Source organism: Maniola jurtina, chromosome 20 (assembly GCF_905333055.1).
Source record: "Maniola jurtina chromosome 20, ilManJurt1.1, whole genome shotgun sequence".
Lineage (NCBI taxonomy): Eukaryota > Metazoa > Arthropoda > Insecta > Lepidoptera > Nymphalidae > Maniola > Maniola jurtina.
Genome location: NC_060048.1, coordinates 1,690,958 through 1,702,168, shown reverse-complemented (window position 1 = coordinate 1,702,168; position 11,211 = coordinate 1,690,958). Strand labels below are relative to the sequence as shown.

At 36.0% G+C, this 11,211-nt stretch overlaps 1 protein-coding gene across 2 annotated transcripts; it reads right to left on the bottom strand.

Annotated features, from left to right (window-relative positions):
- Positions 1-1,279: 1,279 nt before the first annotated feature.
- Positions 1,280-10,849, bottom strand: LOC123875417 (nuclear pore complex protein DDB_G0274915-like). Of its 2 annotated transcripts, XM_045921229.1 has the most exons (4): positions 10,791-10,849; positions 9,410-10,244; positions 3,901-5,733; positions 1,280-3,867 (listed from the first exon to the last, which is right to left on the bottom strand). In XM_045921229.1, exons 1-4 carry the CDS (start codon positions 10,797-10,799, stop codon positions 1,460-1,462), a joined length of 5,085 nt encoding a protein of 1,694 aa, XP_045777185.1. In that variant the 5' UTR covers positions 10,800-10,849; the 3' UTR covers positions 1,280-1,459. The 2 variants fall into 2 exon arrangements, with proteins under 2 accessions (XP_045777185.1, XP_045777183.1); XM_045921227.1 differs by having other exon boundaries at positions 1,280-5,733.
- Between the last annotated feature and the right edge of the window lie 362 nt (positions 10,850-11,211).

The following is an 11,211-nucleotide window of genomic DNA, read 5'->3' as shown; positions in this document are numbered from 1 at the left end:
GTGGTAAGTGATGATTGATGATGCAGTCTAAGACGGAATTGGGCTAACCTGAAAGGAGTATGGCAGTTTTTATGAAACCCATATCCCTTTGGTTTCTACACGGCATCAAACCGTCAACGTTCAATCGCTTGGCAGCATGGCTTTGCCAGTAGGGCGGTAACTAGCCACGGCCGAAGCCTCCCACCAGACCAGACCAAAAATTTTGAAATTATAAAATTCCAAACCCCTGCCGAGAATCGAACCCGAGACCTCCCACTAATAAGACCACTGCACTTAGCACTGCGCCAGGGGGGTCGTCAAAAACCTCATCTTAAGAAAGAGAGAGAACATCTTAAGAGCCTCTCCCTTTTCTTTCTACAAGGGCCTAGATCTTTATATTTGAAACCCATTCACGCATACATGGGTCAACCAGCGAAATCACATGATCTAATCGTAATTATGATGCTGTCACAACGAAGCTATGTTGCCCTCAAAATATGACCCCCTATCTGTTCCATCTCCTTGCGCGTAAACAAATGATCCAAAAGCTATGCAAGCTCTTTCAAAATCACGTTCTGTAGATTATGTGGTACAGATTAACGAACAGATAAAATACCTAATTGAAAATGTCTAATGGTCTTGCCAAGTTTAAGCTGTCCCTTGCGAATTTGCTTAGCAAAATTGAGGATTGCGCCATTGCTATTAATATATTGGTAACAAAAATAAAACTATCATCATGATTAACCCATTGTCGGCCCACTACTGAGAACGGGTCTCCTTTCAGTTAAGGCCTCTCTAGTTAGAGTTGCATGCCCGGAATCGAATCTTGGACCCCCAAATAAGAGGCTGATTTACCACTAGGCTATCACTGCCTCTTAATGTTATGACTAGATGTTGCCCGAGACATCGTTTGCGTGCATATAGGTTTTTAAATATCCTTTGAGAACTCGTTGATTTTCTGAGATAAAAAGTAACCTATGTGTTAATCCAGGATATAATCTACCTAAATTTTGGCAAATCCGTCCAGTAGTTTTTGCGTGAAAGAGTATCAAACATACACACAAACTTTTGCCTTTTTAATATTCGTGTGATTAGTGTGATAGTCTGATAGTGTGATTATTACAATTTTTTCAGCATTGGATGTTCCATCTTTTTTTTTAAAGATTAAATCTTGTGGTTATTACAATGCAAACAAGAACCAGTCGTATCATTCTGATTCGTAATAATAATAATATGTAGGTAGGCTTATTGCAAGCAAGTAAAAATCCAAAACAATTTAAATATTTTATTTCTTCCTCAATTGACAATTTTTCAATACCTGCTTTATTTACATTACTTACATCTATTATTATAATTTACATGGTAACGCTTTTTAGCGTTTTATCACTTATAAGAAACTCTAACATCATTTTCTTACTATTTACTTAACATGGCTAGGTACCTTACATTCACATTTCCTATAATATTCACATGTTGTCATCTAATAATGGTAGCCAGATTCGTCAAACTTAGGAGGTTTTCGAGGTCCTCCAAATTCTTCTCCTTGACCGGTAAAACTAGGTGTCTCTTTCTGTACTCCCAAGCCTTGATTACCAAACTTATTTTCTATCAGACCACTTCCATTTGTATCTTGATTATCATTCTTATTCAAACCAAAACTGTTAGTGTTACCGCCTAAGTTTCCAGTCAAAGGTGAAGAAGGAACTTTACCTGATAATGACGATCCTTGAGGTTTTTGAGGTTTGGGACCTCGACAGCAAGCGCTATAGAAAGCCAAGTGAGGGAAAGGATGTGCACTTGGCAGAGTGCCTAGCGTTGTTGATAACGGTGTTTGTGGCTTGCTAACAATTATTTGAGGTTGAGATTCATCTTCATCACCTTTCGTCGGTTGAATATTGTCGAATTTCTCATTACTCTGTGATAAATGTGAAGTAATAGGTTGATTTGTATCAAATTTGTTTTGTGAAGCATCTGGTAATGACTGGGCAGGTTTATTGTATTGATACAGTTCGCCTGATTGAGAATTTTGCGATTGTTCTTGTTTTTGTAAATTAAAGGAATTTTGTGAATTTGGTGAGCTTGGTAAAAGTGTTGAGGGTTGATATTCTGTGTTATCTGTGCTGGTTGAAGAAATTTTGGGAGATGTTGATTCTTTACTACCAAAGCTTTGTCCTAATGAACTTGTTGGTCCGAAAAAAAATTGAGAAATCGTTGGTTGGCCTGATTCAAATGGTGAGTTGGTTACCTTTGATTGTTCTGGGAAACGGGGAAATATTGCTACTTGAGATTGCTGGTTAGGTTTACTAACGTCTTCAGTTAGAGATGTAGATGAGAAACTTTGTTTATCAGACTGCGTAGTAGACTGTTGAAATTGTGTGTTACCTTGCGATTGCTGACTATATGTAATATCTTTCTCATCTGAAGCCGATTCAGTCTGTATTCCAAATTGATTGTTTGGTTTTGTACCAAACTGCGGGAGTTGACTACCAAATTGCTTGACAGGTTGAACTGTAGATTGTAGGCCAAAAGTTGCTTCATTTTCTTTTTCTGAACTAGTAATTCCTTGACCAAATTGGTTACCAAGAGACTGCTGTGAACCGAAGTTTATTTGTGCTTTATTCCCTCCATTCGATGGAAAACCTGTAGTTGGCTTATTATATTGATAGATTTCATCAGAACTGGTATTTTCAACTGATTCTTGAGAATTTTGTGAGTTAGATGTACTCGGTTGTAATGTTGATGGTTTAGCATCAGATTGGTTTTCAGATTGCTCATTTGATTCCTCAGATTGACTTTGTTGTTGTTTGTTAAGATCCCCTCCAAATTGTGCTGTTGACTGCTGTTCAGACGATGAGTCGTCAAATTGTGATACTGTTATTTTTTGCTCAAATGTTGAGCTTGTCTGTACACCAAAAGGTGACAGAGTTGTTTGCTGTCCATTTCCTGAGCCAGATTGTACACCAAATCTTGAAGGTGGTGTTTGTTGTCCTGATGAACCTGCTTGTACACTAGTCTGTGATGGTGTTGTTTTTTGTTCAAATAAAGTACTTGTTTGGACACCAAAAGGTGACGGGGTTGTTTGCTGTCCAAATGATGAGCTTGGCTGAGCTCCGAAGCGAGATGGTGTAGTTTGGGATCCAAACACAAAGCTTGTCTGCCCGCCTAGTTGTTGTTGAGTGGGTTTTTGCCCAAAAGTTGAGCTTGTTTGAATATCAAATCTTGAAGGCGTAGTTTGTTGTCCAAACGATGAACTTGTCTGTGAACAACAACTCGATATTGTTTGTTGGTTTAATGATGTGCCGACAGATGGAAACCTTGGTTTTTGTGCAATAGATGAACCTGTCTGATGAACATCAAAACGCGATGGGGTTGTTTGAGATCCAAACAAAAAGCTAGTTTGCAGTGGACCTGTTCCTGGCTGGCTTGGATTTTGTCCGGATGTTGAGCTTGTTTGAGTACCAAAGCGAGTTGGCATAGTCTGTTGCCCAAATGAAAAGGTAGTCTGTTTCTGGCCAAATGAAGAAGTGGTCTGTGTGCTGAAAGGTGACAAAGTTGGTCTTTGGCCAAATGATGAGCTTGTTTGAACACCAAAGCGAGATGGAGTTGTTTGCTGCCCAAATTCAAAACTAGCCTGTGGTTGGGTTGGTTTTAGTCCAAATGGGGAACTCGTTTGAACGCCGAAACGTGACGGTATTGTCTGTTGATTTAAGGATGTACTTGTCTGTCCACTGAATGGCGAAAGAGTCGGTTTCTGTCCAAACGATGAGCTTGTTTGAGAAGTTAAGCGAGTAGGTGTCGTTTGTTGTCCAAATAAAAAGCTTGATTGCGAACCAGATTGTTGTTGAATTGGTTTTTGTCCAAATACTGAGCTTGTTTGCGCACCAAAAGGTGATAGAGTTGGTATTTGTCCAAATGAAGAGGTTTCCTGTTCACCAAGTTGTGACTGAGATGGTTTTTGTCCAAATGTAGAGCCTGTCTGAACGCCAAATCGTGATGGAGTTGTTTGTTGTCCAAATGTTGATGTACTTGGGAATGGAAAACTTTGACCAAATTGTGTATTAGACTCTGTACTCAATTGTGGTTTAATGGTATTTTCATTTTGTGTTGAAAACACTGAGCTTGGTTGATTGACCTCTGAGTTAGACTCGTCAGTATTTTCTCCTTGAGATGAAGCAGGCAGCCCCTGAGCTGGTTTAGTGTATTCATAAACTTCTCCTGAACTCGTTTGTGATGAAGAAGTAGGAGTAATTGATGGGAAAGACGATATTGAAGCCTGAGTAATGCCATTGCTTTGATAAGTGTTCGTTTCAGTTTCATCTTCTTTAGTAGGTAAAGTTGGCGTAATTGGAGTCAAAGTGGGCGGTTGCGGGTGTTTGTCAGATCCAGTTGTACTTTGGTATTGTGTAGAAAAAACGGATGATATATCCAGTTGTCCAGGTAAGTTGGAGCCATCACTTGGTCTCTCGTTGCTGGATAAGATGGATTGTGAGTCACCAGTAGACGATGTGGAAACTGCTGAAGAAAAACTGTTGGTTTGTTGTTCTTGACTTTCTAGTGGAGTGGTTAGAATAAGATCAGGTTGCTTGGTAGGTATGGTTTGTGAAGAAACAGTAGGACTGAATCGATTGTTAAAATCGAGGTTGGTATTTTCCTTAGTACTGTCACCCGTACTTTGCAAACTAGTTTGGAAAAAAGAATCCTGATTTAGAGGAATATTGTTTACATTATTTTGAGATGTTATTCCTACGTTGAGAGCTGGTGTTGAAAGTGATCCTTGACTTTGAGGATTATCGATCATGTTTTCTTGAGAAAGACCAGAAATATAAAAAGAACCGTTATTACCGTTTATCACTGGAGAAGTTTGAGCTTTACCATCAAACTCTAAACCTAAATTAGAGCCTATTGAAGGATTTTGTAAGCCGGTTTGGAAAAATGCACCATCATTTTGAGGTTTATTATTATTAATGCTTACACCAAAAGAATTTGAGCCTTGAACGGATGGAGGAAGGTTTTTATTTGAAGACCCTTGTCCAAAAAATGTACCATAAGAATTTTGTGTAGTCAATGTTTGAATAGGCTTTCCAAATGGCCCTTGATCTTGAAATTTTTGTTCTGAATGAGGTTGAGCATTATTAAAGTTATTATTGAAACCAACTTTCGATGAATCTATTTGTAGGAAAGAATTTGCATCTAGGAAATTGCCAGGAGGGCGAGGAGGCAAATACTGGGACTGGGCTCCGAATATATTTCCAAATTGAGCAGCCTGCTTATTCTGAGATAAAATGTTTCCCTTGTTAAATGTGTTATCACCTCCATGAAAACTTATCCCAAACTTGGAAGTATCGGGTTGCGTTGATGATAAATCTTTTGAAAAGTCGTAAGAACTGAATGGATCATTAGGTCGCACAAAGCCTTGTTGGTTTTGATTAAAGAATATGCCTGCACCCGTGTTGAACCCAGGTCGTTGTCCTGTACTGGGTTGTCCTTTATTATCAAATCCTGCGATACCTGTCCCAAATTTGGAGTTATCAGGTTGCGTTGACGATGAACCTTTAGAAAAGTCGTAAGAACTGAAGTGTCCTTGACCATTTGGTCTCACAAAGCCTTGTTGGTTTTGATTAATGACTGCGCCTGCGCCGGCGTTGAATCCAGGTCGCTCACCAAATTTATTCGATTGTCTATCGTTATAATTGCCATTAGTGTCACTTTGAGTATAATCGTCCTCTGCATTGTACTTTTGAGCATCGTAAGAGCCTGTAAGTAAAAAAATGAAAGTTGTTGGTCATTTGTCAAACGCCTCCGTGTGAACTATATTTTATCGGTCGGTTACATTTATCAACCTATACAATGGGGCTTTTTAAGTTTATCTGTAACTAGAATTTTGTATGAGCGGAATGCTGTTAAATTTTAGATAAAAATTTTATACAGTTATGTTAGTGTATTTGTTTTTATGGTTTTTAAGTAGTTATTTACTATTTTTATTGAGCCATTAACATTTACGTGTAATTAAATTTAATTGAAATAAACCGTCTGTACTAACATTAGATTTGTTTAAATTATAATAATTATGTCATTTTATTTGTGGTTTGCTTTGAAAAAAAATTATAGAAAATGATGTAGTTTTGCCTGTGGCGTCTTAACTATTTTTCATGTTACCGGAATTAAGAGGGCTCTCTCCGTCACTCGTTTCATACAATCGTAGTTCCAATTTCATTTGAATATTAAGCAACCAAAGTCCATGAAATTTTGCAGACATATTCTAGAAACTAATAACTATGTCTGTGGTTTTCCAGATTTCTGTTAAAATATTCGGTTTCAAAGTTACGCGGTCTTAAAAATTTTCATACAAATCTTTGAGCCCCTGTAATTTTAAAACTACATATTTTTAGAAAAATCTAAAACACCACAGACACAGATATTAGTTTCTAGAAAATGTCTGCAAAATTTCATGGACTTTGGTTGCTTAATATTCAAATGAAATTGGAACTACGATTGTATGAAACGAGTGGAAAAGAGTGACGGAGAGAGCCCTGTTAAGTGTATTCTTTGTACTTCTATAGGTATCAGGTACTTATCAAAGATTTGTGCCAAACGTTGAAATCAGTTGAGTAGGTATAAATAAGAAACCGACAAAAACGAACTTTTGGATTTTTTATTATTAGTATGGATAGCAACATAAGCACGTGTTAAAATTAAAATAACCTTTTTTAAAATTGAAATCTGCTGCAATACCTATTTTATCATAAAGAGTGGATTATCTATACTAACTTAAGTAATAGTATAAAATGACTGACTGACTGACTAACATATCTCAGCTCAGATCATACCACTGGGGTCTCGGAACTTTAAAATTTGCTTGTAAATTCCTGTAACGTAGACCCACACTAAGATAAGATTTAGTAAAACAACTTAATTTGTAAGATAAAGATCTGTTTTTGAAATCCACTGATATGCAGTCAAGCTAATAAAATTGGCAGTTCAATACCATACGGAACCTAATAAAAGCAAAATACCAGCACAAGCTTTAAGTTAAGCGCTTTTTATCGTATTTTTATTATATCTTAAACCACTAGTATTACTATATGTGAAAGATCATACGTTGAAACGTCAAGGTGAGCTTGAAAGCTACTTTCAATTAAATTGATGTTTACCTACTTCACATTTTGATGTATAATATAAAGATCAAGAACAGCTTATTTTCTTACTGCGGTGTTGGCACTGAGACAGTTCCATTTCCGATTTCAAATTACGATAGAACCTTTTGACGTAGACTGATATTCCAGAAATGCTTAGCCAGACTATTTAACTACTAACTGGTGTCCGCGACTTCGTTCCCGTGGATATAGGTTTTTAAAAATCCCATGGGAACTCATTGATTTTCCGGGATAAAAAGTAGTCTACGTTAATCCAGGGCATCAGCCAAATCCGTCCAGTAGTTATCCATACATCCATCCATACATACAAGTTTTCGCGTTTATAATATTAGTAGAATTGTTTCATTATTCCTACTAGACATATTTTATTAATTTTAATATTGACATTTTATAACCGAAGCACCTATTTTGTTTTGTTTTATATTAAATAAATATTCTTCTTATAGTAATTATTATCGACGACTTATCCAAATTGTGTTATTGACCTTTATTGCACACTAGCTGACGCCCGCGACTTCGTCCGCGTGGATTTAGGTTTTTCAAAATCCCGTGGGAACTCTTTGGTTTTCCGGGATAAAAAGTAGCCTATGTGCTAATCCAGGATATTATCTATCTACATTCCGAATTTCAGCCAAATCCGTCCAGTAGTTTTTGCGTGAAGGAGTAACAAACATACACACACACACACACACACACACACACACACATACAAACATTCGCCTTTATAATATTATAGTGTGAAGTGTGATTTCGTTCAAGAACTGATTATGAGTCTAGAGTATTATCATAGAGCTATCCTTTAAAAGAAGCTCTAAGAAATAGTAAAGTAAAAACTAGGTCACTTTAAATATGCTATGAAATAGGTAATCTTTATTTTACTATCTAGATCTCTTTCGTAACAATTTTACTTAACTACTATTGAAATTTAAAAAGGTTTGAAAAAATAAATAATTGAATTTGAAAAGTTTACTACTTTGATAGATTCTATTAATAAATTAACCTAGTATTAGAAATATTATTATCAAGTATCCATATATTATTATGAATCCACACCGATTTTGCATATTATTTGTGATCTACACCAAAAGCTTTGACTTTTAATTTAAAAAAAAAAGAAAAACAAAACAATCCCAATTTAAAAAGGTAATAAATCTAGTAAGACAACATTTTGGTGAAAAAAGAAACACTATTGTCCAAAAGGTTAACAACCTGAGGCGAGTTAAACACGTCGTTAAAGTTCATATCACAGTTATTTATCACTTTATTGAAAGATCGTATCATTTCATACCTATTATTAATAGCTGAATCGAGTTTTAATATAAATAAATTGATGTCTCTTAATTATGCGTGGGCACAGCTTTTATGCCTGTCGCTTCGAATTAATATCTATTGTTATCATAAGAATCTACCTATTATTATAAAACTCTATTACACTATAAACTCTATTACAATTTTGTCTGTCGGTCTATTTTCTAAATACGCAACTTACAAACTGGTAGATATATATTTTACTAGCTGACGCCCGCGACTTCGTACGCGTGGATTTAGGTTTTTCAAAATCCCGTGGGAACTCTTTGGTTTTCCGGGATAAAAAGTAGCCTATGTGCTAATCCAGGATATTATCTATCTCCATTCCGAATTTCAGCCAAATCCGTCCAGTAGTTTTTGCGTGAAGGATTAACAAACACACACACACACACACACACTTATACAAACTTTCGCCTTTATAATATTAGTGTGATGTAATGTGATGTGATGTGATATCTAGTCTGGTGGGAGACTAGACCAGGTCTTCGGCTGTGGGTAGGTTCGTCTACGGTCTAGGGGTAGGTATTTGGTTTAGTAAAAGTGCCATAACCGATCCGGGGTTTACCGCTAAAAATACGAACTGACATAATTATATTTTTAATCACCTGATATACTTACCTAATGTTTTAGACCTAGAGAATTCGTGACCGGTCAAGGATTTCGTATGAACTTGATTTTTTGTTTATGTTTAAAGAAGAGGATATTAGCATTGAATTCAATGCTTATTTTGTCTGTTAAAATTTATGACTGCTTTTTCAATAACAATTACACCAATAAACACAAAAATTGTTGGTCAATTTCACACCTGACAAACCATATCTTTATATTTCCGGAATATCAATTTAAAATATCTTTTTCTTATCTTAATTTAACTTCGTAAAGGTTTACACTGATTAATTTATTGATGCAATTATTTCCTTTTTTGTCAATACGACATTATGATGTAATAATAACATTAAGTAACTCACCGTCATCCTTTATTCCATTGGCTTCATCTTTCGCATTTTGTTGTAAAGATTCCAGAATTTCAACCGGTATAGGCGGTGGGGTGGGAAGATGGGACCCCATAGGACGATACCCATTTTTATCTGCTGTATACACTACACTGTACACCTTTCCATCGTCACCGGTATAGGAATAACCACCTTGTCTTTTATCCCCATCGTTCGATACACCATTTTCCTCCATTTTAATCCCGTTTTCAGTTTCAAACCCATAGTTAAATTTATTCAATCCAATGTTCATATGGTATTTTACTGTATTAGATACTCGGTCAGTGAAGAATTGATTTCCTGGTCTGTTGCCTGCATTAACTGGACCTGAAGGTTGGTGGAAAGCTGATAAATCTGGATAATCTTGGTTATTTATACCAATTGATCCTTGGGGACTAATCGATTCAAACTGTGCTTGGTTTTGGATTCCTCCATTTTGTGGTCTAGCCTGATTTTTAGTACCTCTGAACGCAGCTGCTCCTACTTTAGAATCTGTTGATCCATAGTTTTCTCTTGGACCTCCAAGTCCTGATGGTTGATTTGATGCCCTGGTTCCAGGGGCTGCAGCTTCAACTACTACTCCTTGATGCTCATTTTCATAGCTTCCTGAAGGTAATTGGTTTCCCTGAGAAGGGTTATTATCACTGGTCCTTCCAAAAGGTGTTTGCAAGAATGCTTGGTTTAAGCCGCTTATGCCAGAGGTTTGTGAGGATCCCGGAGTACCACCAGCATATTGTGACGATGAAGGTGGTAGGTATGTTCGGTCAAGCTTCGCCGCTCCACACGCCGCTATGAAAGCGGCGAAATATATCTGAAAAAGTCATTATAAAAGAATATAACAAATCTGTTAAATTGTATGAAAATGTCAAATCACATTTTCTCTTTCATAAAATTATCTAATTACAGGACGCACAGTTATCATGAAAAGACGCGCTAAAACCGTTGATAATTTAAAAATTATAATTTTATTAATTTGGTAACTAAAACGAGAATATGTACCTACTTATTTAATATTAAACAAAACACACTCTCGCATCTATATTTATTTATGGCTGGCCTGATTTTGACAAAACTTTGAACATACGAAAAATATTATAAAGATGCGACTTTGCCCCCATGTTCAACCTCCCACTCACTAATCAAGTTAATATTGACTGCACCAAATTCGATGAAACTTTTGATAATCATATTAAAATAATGTAGACTTAAATATAAAACTATAGCCTTTCAAACTTTTTAACTAGTTAACTAATAAATAAATAATTCGTAAATAAGATGTTTCACAACAATTTGCACATCACAAATCTACTTTTTCGCACTATCTCTCATTCATGTGTCGTATTAGATCTGTCATTACCAAATTCATCTTAAAATCCAGAAGGATGCTGCTACGAAGAAAGAATACCACGCACTGAAGCTATGGAGCTTCAATATTGCTTTTTATACCAACACCAAACTCATCTAAAAAAAACGTGTCCAGGATTTTATACCGAGATAAGTTTGCGGTTGAACAAAACCTAAAACACTATAAAATAACCATTATTACTATATAAATAAGATGGTTTATCGTTATATATTTTGCAGAATGAAGTGTATTGGTAAGTTGGGCATAACGCATCCACTACATGATCTTTTAGTCACAAAATATCGATTTATTAACAATTTTTTAATTGATACAGGTACGATATCAATTTTTGTAGTAGGTACCTACTAAATGAAGAAGTATCGTGATTTCAATCGACATTGTGTTGATTTTTCGGAGATGATTAACTTAAAAA

Bases quoted from the DNA above. Each gene is read 5' to 3' on its own strand.
- LOC123875417 (XM_045921227.1), bottom strand. The intron at 5,734-9,409 runs GTGAGTTACTTA...TTTTACTTACAG, and splicing joins CAATGGAATAAAGGATGACG to GCTCTTACGATGCTCAAAAG.